The sequence below is a fragment of the Mus musculus genome, chromosome 17 (genome assembly GCF_000001635.26).
Source record: "Mus musculus strain C57BL/6J chromosome 17, GRCm38.p6 C57BL/6J".
Taxonomy (NCBI): Eukaryota; Metazoa; Chordata; class Mammalia; order Rodentia; family Muridae; genus Mus; species Mus musculus.
Genome location: NC_000083.6, coordinates 85,601,585 through 85,626,483, shown reverse-complemented (window position 1 = coordinate 85,626,483; position 24,899 = coordinate 85,601,585). Strand labels below are relative to the sequence as shown.

At 51.2% G+C, this 24,899-nt stretch overlaps 1 protein-coding gene and 1 long non-coding RNA gene across 10 annotated transcripts; one reads left to right on the top strand and one right to left on the bottom strand.

Moving 5' to 3' along the window:
* Nucleotides 1-292: 292 nt before the first annotated feature.
* Six3 (sine oculis-related homeobox 3) lies at nucleotides 293-12,876 on the bottom strand. 2 transcript variants are annotated; one of them, XM_017317367.2, is made up of 3 exons: nucleotides 12,771-12,876; nucleotides 4,436-5,252; nucleotides 1,259-2,757 (listed from the first exon to the last, which is right to left on the bottom strand). In XM_017317367.2, the coding sequence occupies exons 1-3, from the start codon at nucleotides 12,823-12,825 to the stop codon at nucleotides 2,565-2,567; spliced, it is 1,065 nt and encodes a 354-aa protein (XP_017172856.1). In that variant the 5' UTR covers nucleotides 12,826-12,876; the 3' UTR covers nucleotides 1,259-2,564. The 2 variants fall into 2 exon arrangements, with proteins under 2 accessions (NP_035511.2, XP_017172856.1); NM_011381.4 differs by lacking the exon at nucleotides 12,771-12,876 and having other exon boundaries at nucleotides 293-2,757; nucleotides 4,436-5,650.
* Nucleotides 8,088-24,552, top strand: Six3os1 (SIX homeobox 3, opposite strand 1). Of its 8 annotated transcripts, none has more exons than NR_038085.1 (4): nucleotides 8,088-8,427; nucleotides 10,741-10,890; nucleotides 11,792-11,836; nucleotides 23,798-24,552. It is a non-coding gene; the product is annotated as an SIX homeobox 3, opposite strand 1 (long non-coding RNA). The 8 variants fall into 8 exon arrangements; NR_015387.2 differs by lacking the exons at nucleotides 11,792-11,836; nucleotides 23,798-24,552 and adding exons at nucleotides 8,850-9,202; nucleotides 18,586-19,126; NR_038086.1 differs by lacking the exon at nucleotides 23,798-24,552 and adding an exon at nucleotides 16,813-17,394.
* The last annotated feature ends 347 nt before the right edge of the window (nucleotides 24,553-24,899 follow it).

The window sequence follows — 24,899 nt, the reverse complement described above, 5'->3', positions numbered from 1 at the left end:
CGTTGTCAGAAATGTGGGCTGCACAGAGCTGCTTCTACGGGCAGTGGGCACACACAGAGATTCTGACACTGTGTGCCAGGCCAGCTGGGGAGGTCGGCTGGATGCCCTACTTCTAAGAAGAGACCCCCTATGGAACCCTCCACCTCCTGTAAGCGCATGCGCTCTTGTGCACCTAAGACACCTCCAGGCCAGTCAGACCCTCTACCCAGGGCGGCTCGCGTAAAACCCCTGGTGTTGTTGGGAATAAAGACAAAAGGGAAACGGAAGTCGAAATTAGTTTGGAAGCGGTCGCTAAATTTCAGACTGGTTTCTTTTTAATCCCCCCTAGCTTTGAAATTGGACTTTTCAAGTGAAGGCAAGTTTTCTGAAATCACCTCTTTGGCCCCTTCTCAAGCGCGCAGGCCGCCTTGGCCCAGAGCAGCAGAACCACTTCCTCCCAGCCAGCTCTCCTCGGGAGTTGTGCGGCCACAGCCGGCCAGGAAAGCTTGGGGCCAGCAGAGGAACGTGGTCAGCAAGGGGTAGTTTTTTGTTTTGTTACTGGTTTTCCTTTACCATGCAAACGAACCAAAAATCCTTCAGAAACTAAGGGACTCCAGGTGATCCCAAAAGACAAGGACATTTTTTTTTCAGACACATAGATCCAGAATCTTAAGACAGGTGACTCGGTCGGACAAGGATGCCAATGAAGGTGGGAGGGAGAGCAACCGCATTTCAGGCCCTGAAGTCAGAAAACTGCCTCCTTCTCCCACCCACTCCCGACCCTTGTTCATCTGGGCCCTAGTTAACCACTTTACATCTCCTCCAAAAAAGAGAGAGAGATTAAAAAAAATACAAGGAAAATAGAATTGCAGCTGTGCTTAGGACGGTCGCTTGGGTTAGGGAGCCTTAGGGTTTCTCCTTTTTAAAAAGCAGGCAACTAGAAGGCTACCAAACATTCCAAGGGCTCACAAGCGCCGCGAGATGCAGCAAATCCAGGGTACAGCACTCCGGGGAGGATTCAGGCCTGACATCTTGTCATGGAAGAAACTAGTTGTAACCCCCTACCCTCATGCCCCCTTTGCCTTTCCCTCGGGATCCTGTTTGGGCTCCCTTTCCCCAAGCAAGTGTTTGTTTCCAGTTTTCCACTCACATTTGGCATCCTTCCCCCTCCCCGGCTCTGGCTCTGGCGGCCAGCGAGTTAGAGAGAGCAAGCGGGAAGCTGGGCTGTTACAGCACCCGGGAGCTGTTTGCCAGGGCGGACACAAACACCAGTCTCTGGGAGTGATAAGAAAATGGAGAATACTGTATTTGCTTTAGAAAGTTTTTACATATAGATAAACACGCAGTTAAGATAACAGTAAAAGCGCTCTACAGGAGTGAATGGGGCCTCCAAAGCGGCTAGGAAAAACTTGAATAGCTTTTGCATAAGAATACTACGGTCTCACTCTCTGCTTTCACTAGCGACAGGGTCCCTCTCTCTCTTTCTCTCTCTCTAACCCTGGCCACCTCGCCAAACCTCGATCGCCAAGTCGACGCCGAGAATCCCCAAAAGGAAAGAGGTGAGTGGGAGGGAAGGAGGGAGGAGAGAGAGAAGGGAGAGGAGAAAAAAGCAGGGATCATATACAAGCAATTTCTACACATATATTACAAACTGGGAAAATGACCGATCATTAAGATATACATAATTCATATAAAATTTTGAAATAAAAATAAAAATCTGTTACAGTCATAACTATTCTTTTTCCACATTTATAACCAGTACCCACACAGGCAGTGACAGAGTGGAGAGAAAAAGGTGCTTACGAAGAAAATGATTGTCGGCTGAACAAAAACAGAGGATTGCATTTTGTTTGACCAATACTTGGACTTAAAAACAGAGAGAGAGAGAGAGAGAGAGAGAGAGAGAGAGAGAGAGAGAGAGAGAGAGAGAGGGCCAAAGGAGAAAAGAGCAACAGAAGGTAGAAACATTTGCTATTTCTCTCGAGGAGTTTTTTCCTATCTTTCTTTCCTTTTTTTTTTTTAAACAACAAATTCAAAACGGAGAGGTCAGATTTTTTTCTTTTTGTCTGCTTTTTGTCGTCTTGTCGCAGCGGCGGTGGTGGTGTTTTTTTTTTGTTTTTGTTTTTGTTTTTTTGTATAGTCTCTTTAAATCATTTTAAACTAGAGAGAATATTTTCCCAGATACAAATAAATCGTCATGCAGGTGGGGTGCCGGGTCCGTGGGAACCAAAAGGAGAAGCCGTGCTTGTCCTAGAAAGTATACAATTGTCACCTCTTTTATGCTTTCTGCCCGCAACATCAGCGTTTGTGACTGTCTGTTGGCGTCGCGGTCCTTTGGGGTGGCCGTGGTAGTAGGTGGTGGTGGGGTTGTTGATGGTTTGAGGTTAATTTATTTTTCTTGTTTTTTTTTAAATATATTTTTGGCTGGGGTGGGAGTGTGTATGGACTTGTGTGTGTATCTGTCTGTGTATCCTGATTTCGGTTTGTTCTAGGGATGGAGTAGAAGAAGAGGAAGAGGAGCAGGGTTACGAAGAGGAGGGGAAGGTGGAAGGGGAGGAGGGGGAGGAGTAGGGCGGCCTTGGCTATCATACATCACATTCCGAGTCGCTGGAGGTTACCGAGAGGATCGAAGTGCCGGTGTCCGCGCGCTCCGTCAGGCTGGACACACTGGTGGTCGGGCTGGCCGCCGTGGACGGTGACTCTGCTGAGCCGTGCGTGGGGCAGCCGGGCTCGGCCAGCGAGCGCATCCCGCTCGGCCCGATGGCCTGATGCTGGAGCCTGCGGGGAACAAGAGAGCCATGCCCGCCCTGACTCGGTGGCCCGCCACCCTGCTCCCCTCGCTCATACCGCGGGGAGCCTGGCCCGACTGGACCCGCACTCCCCTACAACAGCGGCCTCCCGCGTGGCGTGCCCCTAGCCACAGCCTTCAACGGGGCTCTGTGTTCTTACAGGCTCCCAGCTGCCCCCTGAGTACCGCAGAGACTTCCTAACTCAAGTCCGAGCTCCCGGTTTCCCAGCCCAGGGAAGCGTTCCAGATGGAAGGAAGGCCTCAGATGAAGGGCAGACTCCCAAACCAGCCTCCTGCAGAGACCTGGGCAGGCAGCAAAGGACCCTGAGCCGGGACCAGCAGACAGTGGGGAAGAGCTTCGCTTTCTTCTGCAGCCTCCGAGGCTCAAATAACTGAACCCGGAGAACCAGATATTCCACAGAAGCTCAGGCCACGGCCTTCCCAAGCACACACCCCAGAACTGTAGGGGTTCTCCTCAGAGCACCCATCGCTTTCCTTTCTGGATCTCTACGCAGAGGGCGCAGGACACGGGGAAGAGAAAAGAGGGAAGTTGGAAGCTAAAAGATGGGGGGGGGGGGGGGAGAAAAGGGTAGAAAGAGAAGACAGGAGGGAAGGACAGGCTGTGTCTCTTTTCTGGGTGACGAAGCAGTTGTCTGAACCTAGTGTCTCCCTTCTTGGAAGCCTTTCACTGGTCATGGGCGCTCCCCCCATCTGACGAAATGTGGCCTCCACAGGCAGAGATGAGAGGGACGTGGATTCAGGCCTGGGCCACCTAAACCGGCACACACTCTAAGTCTCCAGCCACCAGCAACTGTCAGCAGCCGTTGCCCCTGCTCCCAGGCCTGTACCAGAGCTTCTGCTCAACCCCCCTTCTTTCCTCTCCTTTCCCTTTGGACTAATCGTCTCTCCGTCCTCTCCTTTTTCTTTTTACTTTCTCACAATTGAGCTTTAAAGATCCACCAGAACCAAACAACTTTGTGAGTCTGTAACCAACTTGCCTGCCATGACTGCACCTGCGATTTTGCTTCCCGAATAAGTGGACCAAAACAAGTGGATGCTCCTGAACTGAGGCGATAGGGAGACTTGAAGCTCTCACTCCTACCACCACCCCCTCAAACCCATGAACACACTAACACTCCAGGCCTCTTCACTCCAGGCCTGCCTCTCCTGTCCAGTGCCAGCTCAAGGGATGGAGGCCACCGGCCTTCTCTTTGTGGCAGGAACCCTGGCCTCCTTTCCCCTCTTTGACTCCTATGGACGCCTCTAAACCAAGCCCCCCCCCTTTTGCGGTGCACAGAAATAATCAGATAGCAAGTAGTATTTTCCTTTCCTTCCAGTCTTCTAGCTGGTGCCAGGGCTGAAGAGACCCGCGAGGGGTTTAAGGCCCCTAGGGACAGGCACGGAGGGTTGAGGACACCAGGGGCATGCTCACACAGCGCTGGCTCTGATAAAAAAAGCCCTTCTTGAGCAAAGCAGTATATAAACCCACAGCCAGTTGTTCCCTGTTCCAGGGCAACCAGAAACTTTTCTCTAACTGTCCAGAGAGCACCGGTATCTCCAGAACTGGATCAGCCGCCTCTACCATTCCCCGACAGCCTGAGTTTCCACCCGTTTCCATTTTTCTAGCCCGGAGCCTGTGGTGGCCTGGCCGCGGTCCCCGCCACTGACCTGTTCTTGGCCGCCGCTGCGCGGTCGCGCTGTCGCCGGTTCTTAAACCAGTTGCCTACTTGTGTGGGGGTGAGGCCGGTGGCCTGCGCCAGTTCGCGTTTCTTGCTGGGGTTGGGGTAGGGATCCTGCAGGTACCACTCCCGCAGCAGGCTCCGAGTCCGCTCCTTGAAGCAATGGGTCTTCTGCTCGCCATCCCAGATGGTGCGCGGCAGAGGGAACTTCTTGCGCACGCGGTACTTGTCCACCGGGCCGAGCGGGCGGCCGCGCAGCTTCTCGGCCTCCTGGTAGTGCGCCTCGAGCCACATGGCTTGCAGCTTGCCGTGAGACTCCTTAGTGAACTTGTGGTTCTCCAGGATGTGGTACAGGTCGCGGAAGTTGCCGGTGTGGAAGGCGACGACAGCGCGCGCGCGCAGGATCGACTCGTGTTTGTTGATGGCCTCGCACGCCCCGGGGGCCACGGGCAGCGACCAGAGGAAGCGGCCCAGCCGCTCGATGTCGCCCGTCTCCTCCAGCGTCTCGCAGACGCTGGCCACCTGCTCCGGCGAGAAGTTGAGGGTGGGCAACTGGAACATGGACAACTCTTCCGGGGGGGCCCTGGAGCCGCCGCCGCCGCTGCCGCCGCCTGCTCCGCCAGCACCGCCGCCTCCCGCACGGTTCCCGCCGCCGCCTCCTCCCGCGCCGCCGCCGCCGCCGCTCGCACCGCTCCCGCCGCCGCTACTCGCCAGAAGTAGGGAGCAGTGGTGAGAATCGGCGAAGTTTGGCAACAAGAAGTGGGAGGAATAGAGATCTAGGGGGGAGCGGAATACCATGGACTGACCTGAGAGGAGAGGAAAAAATTCAGGGAGAGGAAGAGAGAGGGGAGGAAGAGGAGGAGAGGGGCGATGAGGACCAGGAGGAGGGAGAGGAGAGGGGGGAGGAGGAGATGGAAAGGAGGGGGGAGCAGAAGGAGAAGGAGGGGGAGGAGGAAGGACGTAAGGGACACCCACACCCCACACACATCCACATACACACACACCCGCGCAGCCACATAGAGAGGGAGGAAGGAGAGCGGCCCGGTGCGCGCGCGCAGAGAGAGAGAGAGAGAGAGAGAGAGAGAGAGAGAGAGAGAGAGAGAGAGAGAGAGAGAGCGCGAGCCCGAGGCAGAGAGAGGGAGAGGGAGAGAGGAGAGCGAGAGCCAACCACGGCCGAGTCAAGATTCAGCGATTCCACAGCAATCGCCCTAATGACAACAGCCTCATAATATCTCCCCTAAATCCACAGTGAGTGCAGCATTGAAACATTTTGTTTCGCTTTTCTATTGGTCTGTGGCGTGTCGTTGTGGCGTTGCCACGGCAACCACTGCCAATCACTGTCAGCCCTGCCAATCAATACTGAGAACGTAAGGACGGTTTTACCACTTAGCCGGAGGGGGGGGGGGTGAGGGAGAAGAGGGCGAAACAGAATTAAAAAAAATCTTTGCAACTCTTAATATCCTCTCTCTCTCTCTCTCTCTCTCTCTCTCTCTCTCTCTCTCTCTCTTTCTCTCTCCTCTTCCTCCTCCTCTTGCTCAAAGAAGTTTTGATCAAAAATTCGAAAAGGAATAGGAGTAGAGTAGTTGAATGCAGCGAGCTATTCGTTACACGGAGTGTTTGGGGTTAGGAAGAGACTCCAGCCTCAGGAGCACCAGGCAGCCTTAGATGAGGCTGGGGATCAGGTGACCTGGCAAGGTTTGCACATGGTATCTCAGCCACCTCCTTCTGTCTATGTGACCACTGGTCAGGAAGAAAGAGGAGAGATGACGAGGCTCACTGCATAGTCACCGTAGCAAGCTGCTGGGGGAGCCTAGATCTGGGAGACAGAATATGGTACATAGGGAGTTGAAGCCAGGGCTAAGATTAACAAGCAGGAGGCTATGAGGCTTTCCTGGCCAGTCAGTGCCCTTGGACTACATTTCCCAACTCTTTCCACACCATTGCACAGTTCTGCTCCCAGCCAAGCATTGGTGAAGTTTTCCATCACTATGCATTTTATAACAGTGGAGACATTACACTTTCTCTGTCTTCAAAATCAACTCCACTCTTTGTTCCCCCACCCCCCAGACTTCAGCTGTCTCCCACAGTGGTAGACTAGCAACAGGAGGCCAGAAACCTAGGGACTCTGGACCTAGGGGAGGATGCCCACTTTTCCTACCATGGGTACAACCCCTGTCATGCCCAACATCCCCCAAAAGATACAGAAACTTTAGAGGCCACCCTGAGTAAGCGCCCAAGGCCTGAAAGCTCATAATGTAAATAACTACAATACATAATTAAAGCCAAAATTCTCCATACATAAAGCAATATCATAACCCTGAAACAGACTCCCCTTGTCCAAAGAACTCAGAGTGTCTTTCCTGCCTGCGGCTACCACAGCCTCTGGGCCAGGCCCGGGCATTTATTTATTCTTAGGTATGTTGCTTGTGAGAAGTTGTAATCTGCATCTTGAGGCCGGCCTCCCTTTGTGAGGCTTCTGTAACTATGGAAGTGTGATTTACGCAGATTTGTCCGGGTCAGAGACATCTTTCCCTACGCACTGTGTATATTTAGACAGGATTCGGACTGGTGTTAAAAAGTGTATATGTTGAATGGATTCACACACAGTAGCTAACAATGCCCACATTGTCGGCCCATGTACAACGCGTATTGAAACGCAGCGCCCAGACTTCAACTAATCTGCCCTCAATAAAGCTGAAATAATTATCCTAAGCTGCCTTTCCAGAAGAAAAATCATTGAGGAATTCAAAACTTTTTTTAAAAAGATCTTTTCTACATTCCGATGCAGATCTGGGGGCGCGGCGCCGGGTACACACCACTCAGGAGAGCTCAATGAGGGAGAAGTGGAAAAAAAGAAGTTGTGGGAGAATTTAAACGTGAACCCAACTGGAGGCTGGAGCCAAAATGGTCGCAGGCCCTAAATCTCAAGCTCGGATCTTTCTTAGGCCTTGATCCGACAGTGCCAGGTTTTAAAGGGCCGAGGAGTGCAAACTCGGTTTGAGGGTGACACCGAATGTTTGGGTTAGGCTAGGGGACTATACTGGCTCTTTAGCAGGGGGCAGCTCAGGGGCCTAAACTCGCTGACCAGGGCAGAATAATGTTCACCCTAAAAGGTAGATCCGTCGAGCCCCACTTTTGGCGGTCTCTCTCTCTCTCCAAACATCTTCATCTGCACCAGGAGTGCTTTTCCGCTCAACTGCAAGGCTCTGGGCGGTCGCTCTTTGCGGGCCCAGAAAGAGCCCAAAGGTTGGGACACAAAAACAGACACTTCATCTTTTCTTCCGGACCCCTTTCTCTTGTAGGGGGAAGGATTATAGACTGAAAGGTGGGAGGGAGAAGGGGCAGGAGGAGGAAGCAGGGGGAGGAAGGAATGAAAAGGGGGAGGGGAGTGGGTATTGTGCCGCGTGTGGAGGGGGAGAATTCCTACGGGTGGGTTTCCGAATATTGTGTTCAACTTTTTGAAAGCAGCTCGTGACCCCGAAACTGCATCCCCCGGAGCCGGGGACCCAGGCGCCAGGCGGGCGGGTGAACCCGGCCAGTCCCTCCCAATCCCCGCAACCCCCCGCCTCCGAGTGGGGGGGATCCAGGCCTGGAGGGAGGCTGGGCAGGTGCCGAGGGCTGTGCCGACAGCGCTGAAATCGAAAACCCTCGCCACTCATGAAGAACTGAGGCAAAAGGATCACAGATGCTGCTCGGGGCCAGCCCTATACTCCCTCCAGTGCCTGGTCTCCGGTGGACCCGCGGGGCTCTGCAGTTCTCTGGCGGCCGCGCCTTGTAAGCGCTAAGCCGGGAGGAGGGCGCAGGCAGGGCGCACAGCTCTGAGCGCGACCCTACCCGGCTCGGGCCCGCAGCAACCCCGACTGTCCGAGAGCCTCTCCCCAAGCAAGGCTCTGCGCCGCCCTCTGAGCCCACCTCCTGGCCACAACGCTGCCTGCGCTTCTCCAGCCCAGGCCGGAAGCCCTATGCTGCCTCCCGAAGCCGGTAAGTTGAGAGTCCTGAAAGCTGAGCAGGGAGGCGGGGCGGGTGGTTCCTGATGCGTTTTGTAGGACTGGATCCCGCCGAGGCTCCGCAGGGTCTTGATCTAAAAGGTTTGGGTGTGTGCATTTTTGGAGAGGGTGTCTGTGAACCTCTGGAGTCTCCCCAAAATCCCATTCGCTGAGCATTGGTGAGAGGAGCTGGTGCAAAGGACCCAGGCTGCTTTGCTCCCTGATCTGGGGTGGGTAAAGCGAGGGCTCGGAATGGAGCCCAGGGCACTTCCAGAGTGGGTGGGATGCTGAGCACCGCCTGCACTCCGATACTCTCAGAGCCACAAAACCCTAGGGGATTGGCTTGTAGGGCCTCTAGATCTCTTCTCTCTCTCTCTCTCTCTCTCTCTCTCTCTCTCTCTCTCTCTCTCCTCTCAGACTCAAGGACTGGGGACTTGGTGGATCTATGGCATTGGTACCCACAGAGGTCACCTGCACAGATAAATCTGTCGCCACCCTTCAACCCTGGCCTACCGGATCTGCGGGGAGAAATGCAGCATTTGAATTGGGGAGTGTTCAGTCCTGCTCTGCGGGGCATTTATTTACAAATATCAGCTGCAACCCAGCCTTGATAACGTCTCATACAGTCAGAGGACTTTGCGGGAAGCACACTTCCTCCTTGTTTGGGGCTACAGGGAAAGCCCAGGAAAGCGAGTCCCAGAAGGCCTGGGACAGCTACACCCAGTTCACCCATGCTCAACCCGGAACAGCCGACCCAAACGGTCAGGAAGGTTTGTCCTGGGGGCAACGCCTCTTCCGGGCTCTAGGACATTGGAAGACAGAGAGATTGCTGGGTAGCGGGTGGTCTGGGCCTCCCCGCAAGCTGCAAACGAAGGAGCTTGGAGCAGACCGCCAGGGAGGGCGCAGGGGAGCGCAGTACTCAGGCGGAGAGGCCCCGAAGCCCTTCAGGGACTCCGATTACTTTCCTTTGAACAACAACAACAACAACAACAAAAACAACAACAACAACTGCTCCCTCCCCCTTATATCCCCTCCCTTTTTTAGCCTCCGGGCACCAGGCTTCCACGTAATTGTCCTTCTGGACAGTAAACACAGCTCAGTTGCCTCAACTTTCCTGGTGCATAAAAGTTCCCGGCGTGAGGGGAAATTTGAATATTTGATCAGCCCCTTTGAGTGACCCTCATTAGCCTGGCGCCCTGCTAAGGCCCCACCATTGCAAAAAAGCTGCTGGGCCCGGCATTTGTACGCCTTGTTAGCGCTGCTTAATGAAGCCGCCCCGACGGCTCAAAGGCGGCCTCTGGGGCCGGCAGCGCGCACCTCTCGGCACCCCGCTCTGCCTAATGAGCCCCGCCGCCCGCTAAAGGCCCTTCCACCCCCCACATCCTCAAACAAGAGGGGTTTGGCTCCGTCTAGGACCTGAACACCTCCCACCACCGGGCCCAGGAGGGTGGGCACAAACCCAGTCTAGCTGGCTACACGGTGATCTAGCCCCTGGAGAAAGAAGCCAGCTACTTGGAGTATGCAAGCTAAAAATGGTTGTGTGAGTGGGAAAGTAGGGAAGTGGATTTTACAGCCACTAGGTCTAGCTCACCCGTGGGTACCACGAACTTTCCCCCACAGGGCCAGCTGTAAATCAATTAACCAGCCCAGCTCCTTAAAGGTGCATCTGGACTAGTGTTAGAACGTCAGAAGGGCTGGTACACAGGGGAGGGTCAGCTTTCCACTCCCCCCTCAAATTCCTTTGCTCTGGTCTCCCCAGGAGGCCTGGCACTTCTCCCCAGGTGGCCTCACACTTTCTGGAAGGTCAACCTTCCAGGCAACTAGAACTCTAGGCCTGTATTTGAGAAAGGATGGGCAGGTTCAGTTCACACCCCTCGGAGAATGACTTCCAGTTTCACACAATCCCATCCCTGGTCTCTCTTCCATTGCGTTTATAGCCATGGAGAGGTCTGAAGAAGTTAGCCCAGGAAAGACCACGCTCCTTAGGCAAGACTGGGACCCCAAAAAAACCTGGACGAGAGGGGGAAAATCCTAGGAAAAGGGAGTGGAGACAGCCACCCACTAGGACAAGCATCTACTCCTTCTCTCCTCTTCTTGGGCCAAGGAACACAGCTAACTAGTTAATATAAGAAACCATTAGAAACTGCACTTCACTCCTCAGGAAGAGTTGACATCTCTCACTGCCCTCTCGCCTCCATTGTTCTTTCTCCTGGACAGTTGGAACTCAAGGTCCCCTTTCACTCCCTTCTTGAGTACCCCTAGCACTTGCTGGGTTGGTGGAGCAGGGAACTCTCGGTTCTCCACTCAGGACTTTCTGGAAGCCCATCTTCGTATGCTCACCAGCCCACCCTCCTACGCTGGTCAGAGTGAGATTGCTAACCTCAAGACCCCATTCAATGCCAGCTTTCAACTACTGCTGAAGACCAATGTAGGTCCTGGAATAGAAGAACTGCAGAGTGTAAGTCTATTTGACCGGCCCCTCCTCCCTTCCCTCCTTCCATTCGGCTCCACTCCCGAGCCCAGCCCCCTTTCCATTCAATGACCCCCTAAACTAAACCCAAGCATAAACTCCAGGATCATCTCTGAGCCGGACCACAGTAGTGCCCAGGTCACGATCCGTTCTAAGGGCAAAAGCAGCGGCAGAAAAGTCAGGGGCGGGTGCTCTAGGAGAGAGGGAGACCTGAAACGGAGGGTAGGATTCAGTTCCGAGCCCACCGGCTGCTGAGGGGAGGAGGCGAAAGGAGGGGGTTGGGAGTCCACGGGCATTGGGTCGGGGCAGCAGGGACTTCAGGCGACGGCGTGGGGGGCTAGATCCGGAGGAGAGGGGAGGGGTGGCGGGGGTCGGAGGAGCACGCAGGGCGGAGGGGTGTGGGGCTCTTTAAGAGCCACACGGCTAGCAGGAGAGGCGTGCGGCCCTGTGCTGGTAGCGCACTGACCCCGAAGGGGATTTAGCGGGAAGGGAGCGACCGGGTTCTGGGGGCTTTGTCCGGGGGCGCCCAGAAAGGCCGAGGCACAAGAATAAGAAGCGGCTGCAGCGTGAAAGGCTGCGAGGAGCGGCGGCGCTGCTGCTCTTGACTTCTGAGCAGGGCTTAGAAGGCCTGCCCCGGCTTAAGTTGAACTGAGGGTGCTGAGTCCTGAGCGCCGAGTTCAGGAGCCCTGAGTCCTGGCCTCTAGGCTGAGGAGGCGTGGGATAGGGGCGGACGCTGGAGTAGTGGGTCTTCTTGCGACAACCCCCTCTTGGATCTTACAGCCTTGCTACCCTAGCGCAAGGTTGTTAGCCTAGCTTGCCGCGTCTGGCATAGCCAAAGAAATTTACTTTCCCAGCTTGGCTTTTGCTTTTGTGTGTCCACCTCGAGCAGATCCGGAGCTGGCCGACCCCAGACTGATTCTCAACAGGTGGCTGGGTAAGTCTGTTTAAAGAATTCCGTGTAAATCAACAGCTCCTCCCCGACCCCTTCCCTTTCCCCTCCCTCTTTCCCCCTAGGCGGGTCCGAGTTCTCTGGGCTCCTCCCGCCAACGGTGGCTCGGGTGTTGGGGGCGGGGTGGCAGGGTACTTGCACCCTACCATGGGGGCTTTCTGGCTTGGGGTTCCAGGTTAGTAGATCCCTTGTGACGCCTCACCCGGTACCCCGGAGTTCCAATCACCAATGATTACTCTCAGCTTCTGGCACTGAGCCTCTGCGTCCCAAGAGGGGGGAAGGAGACAGCGCGCAGCAGAACCTCAAGATTTGAACCTGCAGGAAAGGGGTCGAGGGACCCCTGGATCAGAGGTCTTGGTGTAGGGGTCACAGAGGAAAAAGAGCTCTCCATCCTCTTTGTGGGAGACGCGAGAGACTGCTTGGAGGGATGCGCGCCAGTGGCACAAAGCCGGGCAGAGGAGTGGGGAGTGGTTCTGCAACCGAGGGTAGTGGTGAGGTGGGGGAGGAGGTAGAGGAGGCCAAAAGAGGAGGGAGGGGAACCAAAGAAAGGCAAAGGCAAGAGATCCGGGGCGTCCGAGAGAAAAGTCCAAAAATGTCCCTAATGCGCGCATAGAGCAGACGCGCGCTCGGGGGCGCACAATCTCAATTCTCTCTCTCTCTCTCTCTCTCTCTCTCTCTCTCTCTCTCTCTCTCTCTCTCTCTCTCTCTCCCTCTCGTCCTACACAGGTAGTGCCCCCCACCCTGTGTTGGTCGTGCGGGACCCATCGCACACAGAGAAGCCACCTTACCCCTCACCTCACCCCGTCGGCCAAAGACTGACCACCCGCGCCCGAGTGTGGGGAGGGGTGGGAATTCCGGATCACACACACACACACACACACACACACACACCAGGGTAGGGGAACAGGGAAGATCTTACCTGCAGAAAGGTAAGAGAAGCCGGGAGCGTGTAGCAGCGGCGGATAAATATTCATTAGGAAGTGTAAGTCCTTTCAAAGGGCTCCGCGCGCGCGCTCTAGCTCCTGTCTCTCTTTCTCTCCCTCCCTCTGTCCTCCAGGAAGGCTTCCCCTCCTCTAGCTATCTCAACGCCCCCCCCCCCTTCCTGCGAAATACCGGGTGGATCCTAGGCTAGCTAACCTGTTGGGAAGCCTGAACTGCGGTAGCGCCTCTGCAGCTAGCAGTTTGCTTTCGCTCCTGGGGCGCGCGTCCCCCCCCATCCCCTCCCCTCCTTCCTTTCGCCCAGCCCCTCACCCCTCCTAAATCACTACATCATTAGCTTTATTGGGCGGGGGGGGGGCGGGTAACGGAGCAGCCAGACGCACCTCTCCATAGAAGGGTGAATAGTTGGTGCCCTGCGATGCAACCCCAACTCCATCTCCACCTCATTCTCACCCATCTGCACATCCTCATCCAATCTTGCTTCTTTTTCTTCGCTCTTTCCACCTCCACCTCCATCCTGTGTCAACCTAACTCCCTCAGCAGCCCTCCCACCCGCCGCCGCCAATCCGGATCACAGATTGGGTTGGGAGTGAGATTGCAAGGCTGTTAGGTCCGAAGGTCCTGTGTGTCGAGGTTAGAACTCCTCCCTGGCGTGAGTACGGGGTGGTTATCAAGATCTCCTTCTCCTTCCTGACCCTGCAAGGTTACCAAACAGCCTGGACTTTTGAATCAGATCTCTGGAGCAAGCATTAAGAACTCCAGCCACACAGATCTCAGGGCCTGGCCCTTTCACTCAGCCGCGGAGGCTGCTTGAGGGATGGGGAGAGGTGATTTCACTCAGCGCCAACGCGCAGGAAAAACTCATAGACGACAGTCGGACTAATACTCGTCCCTTAAGAATGCACTACCTGAAGTTAGTCGCAAGTCATCTTCAATCGAGGAAAGGAAAAAAAAAATCCTCACATCTAGAAGCTTCGCCGAAGCCACTTCCAACAGCACGCGAACATGTTCGCGCACACCCTTCTCTGTGCACGCCCCAAAGCCTGCTCTCTCGCGGGCAGGTGAAAATACAGGCTGCCCAGGCCAGAGGAGAGAAGGCGGCGGAGGAATACATCGCTTAGGGTTGTTGAGAAACTAGGAATAACTGTTTTCAATACTCTGCTCTGCTACCAGGACCTTAGGTCCCTCTTGGGACCCTGAAAAGTGGCTTTGCCCCACGATGGGGGGTGGGGGGGCAGTGACTCTAGCTCTGGCCCTCCTACTGGGAGCTTAAAGTTGGGGTGAAGGGTTTAAGGAGGAGCCGAGGGGGCGGGCCCTGTTAGTTTGCAGTTGTAAGTGCAGCTGTGCCTGGGACACCAAGAAGGAGAGTCTCGCCCCCTAATGCTCACGGTGCTTGCTTAGAGGACCCCCGAGGTTAACTACCGGAGCTTCTGCTCTCTCCTGAGCCCCAGGCCAACACAGGACGATGGTGGCCGGGATGCCAGCCGGGATGCCTAAACACAGTAAGACTTCAGTTGCCTCTCATTTGGCTGTTCAGAGCTAATGTCTACCAGAGGAGGTTTTAGAAGTGGGTCGCACCCGTCCTGAATCCATCCTGTGAGGTGGCAGAGGGTCAGAGGGTCACTCCTTCTTGTTAAAGGTTAGCATAATAAGTATTATTATTACTAGGGTAGAGGAAGATGTGGAGGAAAAAAAAAGCCTAGGGTGCCTAGGACACTAACCAACCTTACAGCTTACCCAAAGTCCAGAACCTCCCATTGTACACCTTCTCTCCCCAACACAGATCCCTAAGGTCTCCTCTTCATCTGGCATGTGTGTTCACAGAAGGTACAGTGTGCGAGAACACACTTAGGAAATTTTAGGAACGCTAACCACAGTACTGGAGGAATAAAGATGTGTCGAAGGAATGGATGGAATGCATGAACACATACACCTTGTTGTCCAGATGCAGACAAAAGCTACCATGTCCGCTTGGAGTGACGCCCAGACACGCACAGAGATGTACAGGAAGCCAAGGAGAGTGGGATCCACCAGAGTACAGTACAAGTACAGAGTACAGTGCAAGATGCCCAGTGGCCCTGGAGAAAAACCTTCGTTGACTCTTCTGTATGGAAAGTTTCTGAAGAAAGGGCCAAGGAATGATCTGCCCCAGAGGCTGCCTTTAGGCTCCCATACCTGCTCTGTTTGGAGACACCCAGAAGAGGCCAGTACAGCAAAGACTCTTTTTGGTTTGGTTATTTCTGTTGCTTGTTGTCTTTTTTTCATCCTTTGCCTGGGAAATTGTGCTCTGGAATAGGGCTTGAGTAGACAGCACAGGCCTCCAGTAGATAACAAGAGATTCTCAATCTCCAATGAGGACATTCCGTTCTAAGGAAGCTTCCAGATAGGGGAAAGCCCTGTTTTGTCCCCCTTTTCTCCTCTGAGATCTGAAAAAATAGAAAGAAAAAAAAAGAAAAACAAAACAAATATAAAAACTATAGCCCAATCCCATGTACATCAAATAAATCCACAAGGAATATGCTAGATCAAGCTAAATTATGTATTTAACTCATTTTCTTTTGTGAGATACTGAGAAGTCTTCAACTTCCTCTATTCCAGGCAGGGATCGAGGACCTGGCCTGGCAGAGGTTCCACCACCAGGGTTTCCCACAGTGGTTCTGGGACTAGGCGTAAGGTGTCCTGACTTGTTTTCTCTGTCACCTCTTCTGGGGAACTGGGGAACTGTCCCAGACAATGGCTGCCCCAGTTCCCTCTAGAAGAGACAGCCCCCACCCCCAGAACCCGTTGCCCTCCAACCTCACCTCATTTTCTCTTGAGCTCATTCTCCGAGCTCTTAAAGTAGTAGGTGTGAGTCTTGGACCATTTCTTTAAAAGAAACAACTAAGGAAAGGGAGGGAGGGGAGGAGGGAGGAGGGGAGCGGGAAGGAGAGCTACCTCCTAGACTAACGCGTCCAGGAACCACTCTCTAAGGAGCAAAAGAGAGCCTGTGTTGTAAAGTAGAAGTGATCCCCCGACATTGCTGCAGGGCGCCTTGCAACAGATGTAACTGTCCACTGAAGAGACAGAGGGTGGGCATGGGGAAGATTTTTTTTCCTCCCTTTTGTGAACAGCTCTTACACTTTTCCAAGACACATTGAGTTCCTGGACATTTTTGTGAATTTGTTCTTGATTGTGTTTTGAACAATAAACTGTGAAAATCAACTTCAAGCCCACACAATCAGAATCTTTCTTGGGAGGGCAGGTTCTTTCAGCGCTGTTTTTCTCCAGGTCGCTTTTATCTTACCCCCAATGGGAGTCACCTGCTGATGCTCCTCGGGAGGAGACTGTAACTGAAAGACGGAAGTGAATGCAGACACAGCATCCTCTGAGCCAAACCGTTGCTTTGGTTCCTTCTAGCTTAGGATGCCGAACACTGGCTGGCTTTGAACACCCTCTACTTCGCTAAGAAGTTTAGAGCCTTTCTCACAACAAACCACAGCGTTTTAGAACTGGAAATGTTTCTTCTGATTTTCCAGTCTTAGGACAATTTTCGAACTCTAACTTAAAAAAAAATTTGTTTATGGGGGTTTAGCTAGAACACTTGTAGCATTCGCTTCTCAAGGAAAGATCAACTGTTTTCTCATAACCCCAACTGCTCCACACACTTCATAGGATATAATGTATTTTCTTTACTTATCCTTGTGCCTTCTGCCCAGGACATAGAACTAGGGGCAAAACTTTGGAGGTCTATGACCTCTTGATAGCACCTGTAATTGTTAGGCTTTTGTTCTTGTGCCTTGTAAATCTCTCATGTACGTCTATGAAAATATGCATTGCATGGGTGTGATCCTATCAAGTTGTCCACACTTTCTCAACAACCACTGATGAGTGAAACCATTTCTATTGCCCAGGGCAAAGGGCTAATCGCCTTGTGGGTCTAGAGTTGTCATAGGATAATATCCGGTGTGTGTGTGATATGACAGTTATTACTTTCAAGAATAAATTAAAATAACCAGATACCCCTTTAATACTTTCCTCAACAGCGTCAATGCTCTAGAGATGGGACCTCGCCTTCCAAGGTGTCTTCACTATCACAGGGCCCGGGCTCTCTGCCTCAGCCCAACCCTGGGCTTGCGCTCAGAGAGGAGGTATTCCGACGGAAAAAAATCCCATACATTTTTAACTACAGTGATTACTAAATTAATAGCAGGCACCAAGACAGATGTCAAAACGTCTTGAAAATGTTTATCTGTGAATAATTGAGAAGGTAGTGGGACGCATTATCTGATTGTGTAATGAAATATGTATGAGGAACAGCTGTTTGCAGCAGCCCCTTCCCCTTGCCGCCTTAGCCAGGGCCCTTCTCTCGCAAGCTTTCTTCTACTTTCTTCCACCTTTTTCTTCCTTCTACTTTCTAGTTCGCTCTCTTCTTCCTTAACTGCTCGCACGGCTTTGGCTGCAGTGAACCCAGAGTCGCCTGGTTCTCTGATGAAGGTTAGCCACAAGGTTTCCTCTAAGCCTTGCTGGATTGGCGTTCCGTAGTGGGATGAGGCTTCGTTGTCTGCTGTTCTGGCCATCGCGCCTTCCGGCCAGGCTGCCCGCTGGGTCTCCATGGAGTCTGCGGGAGAGCAGACGATGGAGCGGCGGCGGCGACAACGGTGGCTCGGAGCACCTGGTGTGCGCTGGCGGAGCTGCGCGGCCCGCTCAGAGTAGAGGCCCGGGAGCCCCGCGACTCAGCGGGGTGGGTCTAGGGTCACTGCGGGGTGACCGGGTTGGGGATAGGCCTTTGTTTCCCTCTCTGGCCACATTGCACACTTCCTTCCAGCCCCCAGCCAACCTCCAAGTCCCTGCGCCGTGGCCTTGTTTGTTTTTCCAGCCCGGAGCTTTCCACCCAGACGCACAAATAGCCCTCGTGGCTGTGTCAGCCGCCCTAGGCCGTGGCCCAGCTCAGGCCACAATCTAGCCTCCGCCTCGCCGCCAGCTCAGGTTCTGCAGGAAGCAGAGGGGACAGGAGGGCTCCGGGGTCTTCCTGGAGCCAGAGGACACAAAGATCATCGGGCAGGGGAGGTGGCCGGGAATGGTTTAGGACCTCAATGGGCTGTGAAGGCTCAAGGTCTGGGCTCAGACGGGCGCACGTGGCTCGAGTGGCGGTTCCTGTGCTTCGGACTCGGCCAAAGAGTGGGGACAATGGAGAGGATGGACTCCTTCTGAGACCCTTTCAAGCTTGGACCTTGAATGTCATGTCAGTCACATGTACAAACCCAGTGACCCCCCCCCCCCCCAGGTATGCTGTCCCCATCTCCGCTTGCAGGTCTCTTTGCAAGGCAATGGGACCGTGTCCCTGGCGCCGCGCTGTCTGTCGTCCCCAGCCGGACCACAAGCCTGCCCGCGGTGTCCACTTGTATAGTCCCCTGGCCGTTGGCCCTTCCTATCATCGGGAGCCCAGTGTCTCCTCCTCGGCGCCCCAGAAGGCTCACCTTCCAGCTTCTAGGCGCTCTGGTCCTTCCAGAACCACCGCCCCTGAGCGCTTGCAGAACGAGGGTCCAGCTTTGTGCTCCGCAGCATCGCAACGCCCCGCGTCTTCACAGGTTCCCTCTGTCTGCAGTAGAGATGCGCTTGGGCGTTATTTCTCAAGCATGGCCCATTTTACCTAATCCCTTACGTTTTTTATTTTAATCCTACACATTACAGTTCATCTGTAATGATACCGCTTCGGATGAACCTGTTGCATACGAGGCACTGCAATTTGTAACCCTGGAAACTGTTTTAAATAAAGATTATAACAGTGGTGTCAATTGTGTTTATTCCCTGCGCAGGGGGCTGCGTAGAGGATTCGGCAGTTTCTCGGCCACAAGGACGGAGTTTCCTAAGAAGGGAAAGAAGAGTGCGGGCAGAGAGGAGAGGTCCGAGGGGGAAAAGAGAGGCCTGAGGACGCTCTGGCGGCTCCAGTACCAAGCCTTGGTATCTTTGGGATTCTGGGGAGAGTGGAAGGGTTTACAAACTACACATAAATCGGTGAACTTGAACCACTGTGTATCCCGATTTTGCATTGAGCCGGGCCCTGCGCACCCGGAATGCTGAAGTGGCCAAGGGCAGAGAGGGGTGTATTTGCAACTCGTGGTTTCTTCGGTTAAACAAACCCCAACCCGTAGCCTCAGCAACAACAACAAAAACTGCAAGTGCAGGAAGCAAAATTAAACATAATTCCTTTTATTTATCTGTTGCATTTATATCATTAAAATATTTTTGGTTACGTTGTATAGAATAGCATCCACTCTGATTATTACCTGCCATATCGGCTGTATTCAACACAGCAAAATTAACAATTAAGAAAATAAAGGCACATCTTATATATTGTATCTGTCAAGATATGTTACAATTTCCATTAACAAAAAAAACCTATTCTTGTTGAAGAAGCTATGAAGTATATCTTTCATGAGCTCTTTATTAATAATCACGGTTGTCAAAAAGAGTTAGATATGCACAGATTGTAGCTGCAAAGGAAATATTAGATGCACAGAATAAAACGTAGAGTGGGATTGAGGCATAACTATTTTTCTTTTTAAAAAATTTTTTAGAGATGAAAAAAAAAACCTGAGCTATTAAGCTTACTTAAAAGATGGCTTTGTTGGTTTAATTATACTGTAGTTATTTTATAAATATGTTTCAAAGGAAGCTTGCCATATTGCATGTCAATGAAGGCTGTAAAGAAAAGCTCACAAAAGCTAATGCATACCAAATACCAAATTTTAGTCATTAGCATTCCTATTTATTACAAACTAAAAGAACCTATTAACAGATGAGAATTTGTATTTAGCTAGCATTACAATGTTTGGCCATTAAAATAAAAAGGGCAAAGTATATACATTATTTTTTTCCCCTTGGGACTATACATTATGTTCGCCTAGAAGCTCACAGGGAGACTAGGAGATGTTTCTGACTGGGAACAGGATTCTACAGTGGGAATAGGCCAGAGGGCCCACAACCCCTATTTTTGGTTATGGAGCTTAATGCTATTCATTTGGAAGCTGGAGCAGTTTAGAGCTGAAACCTTGCGTCACGCTGAGAGCTGAGCAGGAACCATAGCCCTTGAGGGGTCTTTTGTCTTTAATTTGTGTCATGAGCATATGCAAATTATTAATTGTTTCTCCTCTGGGTGAGAGAATGCCTAGCCATGGTGATGCTGCTTTTGTTTGGATGTTAAAATCCCCTTCAGTGCTCCCCAGACTTTGGTTCTCCCTTGCAGATTTCCTCGGTAGGAAATCCCACCGCTTCTGCTGTACAATAATTGTAGAAATACTCACATATAGATTTGTGCCATTTCAAAAACCATCTTTGGAGCGTCCATGGCTGTTCTGCTCTCTGAAGTAAGTGGAGGGTATACGGATTTTTAAACAGCTGTCTGAAAAAGGAAAGTCTTTCCAACCATTCTTTATTTTTAAAAACATGAAAGATCATTTTCTTTAAATTGAGGCCAAAAAAATTTTAAATCTGATTGGGCAGGAAAATATGTGCATTTTACAAAACTGAAGCGAAACATTCAAAATAATAAGAAAGGACTATTTTGAATTCTATTAGGTGAAGGGTTTTTGTTTGTTTGTTTTTTGTTTTTAAGTAAACACAGTAATCATTGTTCAAGCTTTTCAAATCCTACGATCTTCAAGCGAGGTAAATGATAGTTTCTTCAGGATGATAATTCTTCTTGGGCACAAAGTTTTCTGCCTGCTTGTTCTATTCAAAAGGACTGACAATTTGCATTAAGGCACTTCTCTGAAAGGCCCATAAGGGGAAACAACAGGTACCAGAAGGAAGGGAATTCCCAACAGAAAGGAGGAAAAGAAAGGAACTTTATCAAAGGCCATTGTTATTATTTGGAAACCTCCTGTAACACACACACTTTATTTTCAATAGAGAAACTAGCGGTGTGTGGTTGTTGGTGTGGGCATCTGTCCCCTGTGAACCACCTGTGCAGAGTTAAAAGAAGCTACAGCTAATTCCTGCCCAAACTTTGCCCTCAGAAACAGTGAGAGTTATTCACTGTATTGAGCAAACCTGGCTGCTTTGATGCTGGGAGACCCCAAATGGAACTCTTTCATCTCTACCCCATGTTATCTGCAGGAGAAGCCAGCCCCCAAGTCTAAGGCATACTTAGCATAGAGGTTGGAGGACATGACCTCTGATACCTACAGGAACAGGAAGGCTGCTTACCCTGACAGCAAAGGCCAGAGCCACAGGTGTTTGGGTCATCCGGTCTCCCAGCCCACCCAACACTCCCCTACTTCAGGGTGTGCCCAAATAATCCAGATGGCTACCCATATGTCTTTCCCCAACTGAATTTGCCTATTACACACTGAATGTAAATATCACCCGCAGCCAAGAAGACTGTTTTCCATATATTTAAACCCAAATGGCTTAAATCTCAGTGTGTTTGGAAGATAACCCACTTTCCAGTAGCCTTAAATCCTGTGTTTCAAGAGCTGATCAGGAGAGACCAACTGAGTTATGACTGGATATGCTAGATTCTCTTCTCATGCCGTGGCGCTGACATGTGCTGGGGACAGGACACGTACAGTGGAAGCCAGAGGGTGTCCCATTGGGAACAAACAGGGGTCCAGCATAGGAGAAATCTCAGATGGCTTCCTGGAAGAGGCAGAGTTTGAACTGGACACTCAAGGTCTAGCATGAGTCTAAATGGTAAGGGGTACAGTACGTAAGAGGAGTTGGTATCCTTTTAAGCTATAATATCACATCTAACCTAAGGTGGGCAAATAAGGGTGAATAAATGAGCCAATGGCACTTTTCAATAAAAGCAACCTTACATACCCCTCTGAACACTTAGCCTTGGGATGGCCTGCCTGTCATTAGCCTAATACCCACTTGAATGTTGCTGCTTTAGCCCCCTCCTGGAGGCCAAGCAGGGAAGTCAGCATGAGATGGCTGCTGATGTCTGGAGCTGACAAACCATGCTTGCTGGTATCTATCACATGCGCACTCACATTCTTGTTCAGAGACCTGGATGGGTGGATGTTCCCAACGTTGCTGCCCTGTTTCCATCCTTGCAAGAATAAGGAGACACAGTAGATTTGGGGACTTTTGCACTTCACACGCCATTCCTTGTTTTGTGCCAACTTCATGTTTTGCTTGATACATCTCCGAATGCAAAGTGGCTAATGGGGATGGGTGAGGTTTGTATGAAAGGAACCAGTCTGCTAGGAAAGGCCTCTGGATCAGAATAAAGAAAAGCTGGTCTGCCTGCTGAGCCAGAGAGAGGTGCAGAGGCAGAGGACCTTCTCATGGGAGAGACATGAATCTCTGTTGTGGTTCTTTGAAAACACACACACACACACACCACCACCACCACCACCATGAAGTTTCTTTCTTTCTTTCTTTCTTTCTTTCTTTCTTTCTTTCTTTCTTTCTTTCTTTCTTTCTTCTTTCTTTCTTTCTTTCTTTCTTTCTTTCTTTCTTTCTTCTTTCTTTCTTCCTTCCTTCCTTCCTTCCTTCCTTCCTTTCTTCTCTCTTTCTTTCTTTCTTTCTTTCTTTCTTTCTTTCTTTCTTTCTTCTTCTTCTTCTTCTTCTTCTTCTTCTTCCTCCTTCTCTTTCTTTCTTTCTTTCTTTCTTTCTTTCTTTCTTTCTTCTTCTTCTTCTTCTTCTTCTTCTTCTTCTTCTTCTTCCTCCTTCTCTTTCTTTCTTTCTTTCTTTCTTTCTTTCTTTCTTTCTTTCTTTCTTTCCTAGCTCTTGTCTCTAGAAATGACAGGATTTGGGGGGATATTGACTGATTATGAACATTTTTTTCTTCTTCTAGAAATAAATGCTTATTATTTTGAACTCTGAGATATAAACTCACTCTGGCTGTGGTGGCGTAGACTTTCTCCTCCACACCTAGAGGGTCAGCAGTCCAAGGTCAGCCTTGGCTACATAGCAAGTTCAAGGCCTGCCTGGACTGCATGAGACCAGGTCTGAAAAAAGAAAAACCCAAAGTGGAAAACGGAAAGCAGAAGACAGAATAAATCTTAAGAAGATGAGCAATGCCCACCTCTCCTGACTCCTCTCCGGAATGTGTTCTTATGCCATAGCGAGTCTCTGATCCTGAGACAAGAACCACACTGGCACACAGCAAGCACTGACTGTTCAGAAAATCCTTTTACTTGTAGGTCCCAGACTGTACCACGATCCTGCCCTGAGCAAGACACTTCCTCAGTCCTTCCTCTTGGCAGTATCTTTTTGTCTTGTCTGTCACCTTCACCTTTGCCTTCACCTCCAGGGACCTTTCTTCCCCTTCCTTTCCCTCCTTCTCCCTCCTCCCCCATCCTTCCCTTTTCCCTAAACAAGCCAAGTTTCTTCTCAAACTAATCATGAAAGTCAACAACTTGAGAGCAATTCAATTTCAATAATAAACAGATGTCTTTCAAGCATCTAGGACGGAAGCAAAGGCCCTTCCATGGGAAATACCTAATTCAAAGGGAGGAGACCCAGGGTTATAAAAGGCTCTGTGAGAGTGTGAAGCCGGAACCTGCCCAGCCACTCCTACAGGTACCACCCTGAGTTCATCCAAGGGAAACAGTTTCCCAAGAGCCCCATCTCTTCCCGATTGTACAATGTGTTCAGTGCCATAGCACATGGTCAGAGCTTAGAGTGTAACTGTGTGAAGACGGAGTCCATCCATTACCACATTCAGGGGTGGAATCCAGGAAGGGCTCTACTCCACAGCGTTGTTCTGATGCTTGGAGAACTGCCCTCAATTTGTGCCTCAAAGTGGGCACTAAGTATGCACGTGTGTGTGTGTGTGTGTGTGTGTACCCGTGCGCGCACATGGCAATTTTACAAGGTCAGCCAATTCAGGCTACTCTGGGAGTCATGGTACAAAGGTAAGTATTGGATGACTTTGTGTGTACATGTTGAGGGGAGGAAGAAGTCTATAGAGACTAGGAAATGAAGAGGGGCTGCAATTCCATTTTAATGAGGCTCCTATTTCCCTGGGTAGTTGTCCTGAGAGCATCTTCTTCCTTTCTGTTCCTTTCCTTGCAGTGATCAGAGGAGAATCGCCAGGCTGAGGGGGAAGCAAGGAACATATGGACCCAAGTAGGATCCTGAAAGAATTTCGAGAAGCTCCGAGCCCAAATCATACAGGCCCTAAGTATTGGTCAATCACCAGGAGTGAAACAGAAACTTAGACCACACACTCAAGTCCTGTTTCTGAATGAGGGGCTCAAGTGCTAGGCCACAAGTGGCCGCTATGGATGCTGCATTGTGGAGTCCCACCTGATCCCTCCTTCAACCACGCACCTCAGACTGCAAGGAGAGCTAGATGAGAAGGAGCTGGGGCTCTTGCGATCTGCAGAGGCAGCACGCTGGTCAGGAAGAACCCAGAACACCTGCCTCAGACACAGCCAGTCTGTCCACACACAAAAGGCAGGGCTGAGGGGCTATTAAGTCAAACCTGGAGTCACAGCCCCAATGTCCTCAGACAGTCCCCAACCCTCTGCAGCAATGTGGACATGTGTCAGTGTGGCTGAAAAGCTTCTTCTCTGAGCTTTAACAACTTTCTGGTGTAACTTCTGAGAGGGCTGATTGCTTATTCATGTGGAAGCAAGACGCCCAGTCCGTTTTGCCTGTTTTTGCTACTCTTTGTTGTCTCGGGGGGAGTGTTATGGTAGCTGCAAATGGCTTCTCCCGTGACATTTGCTGACATTCAGTGAAGTACATTTATCAGCGCTCGCGAGCTCACCTCCGCACATGCAATCCATTTTGTTTTGTTCTTCATGGTAACCCCCTTCCCAACACCCGTGCCCTGAAAATGATGAAGGGCAGGCGGCGCATTTCTCAAGCTGCACTCAAATGTCACTGTGAAAAATCTTTAATGGACTAAGTGTAGCTTTTCACGTTACAACTTGTCAGGTACTGAGAAATTCTAGAGTTTCTCCTTAATCCACGAGTCATTGGAACCACACATCTGCAGGTAGAGACTAATTATAAGCTGTACCAGTCAGAACTGGGCAAGCAGAGACCAAGGAGAAAACATTAGGTCTCAGTTAATTCTTTATTACTATCATTATTATTATCATTATCATTATCATTATTATTCTCATTCCACTTTTTTGCTACTTCGTCTCCTACTCAGAGAATATGC

Bases quoted from the DNA above. Each gene is read 5' to 3' on its own strand.
- Six3 (XM_017317367.2), bottom strand. From the start codon at position 12,825: ATGAATATTTATCCGCCGCTGCTACACGCTCCCGGCTTCTCTTACCTT. The intron at 5,253-12,770 runs GTAAGATCTTCC...CTCTCCTCTCAG, and splicing joins CTTCTCTTACCTTTCTGCAG to GTCAGTCCATGGTATTCCGC. The intron at 2,758-4,435 runs GTCAGTGGCGGG...TGTTCCCCGCAG, and splicing joins GCAGCGGCGGCCAAGAACAG to GCTCCAGCATCAGGCCATCG.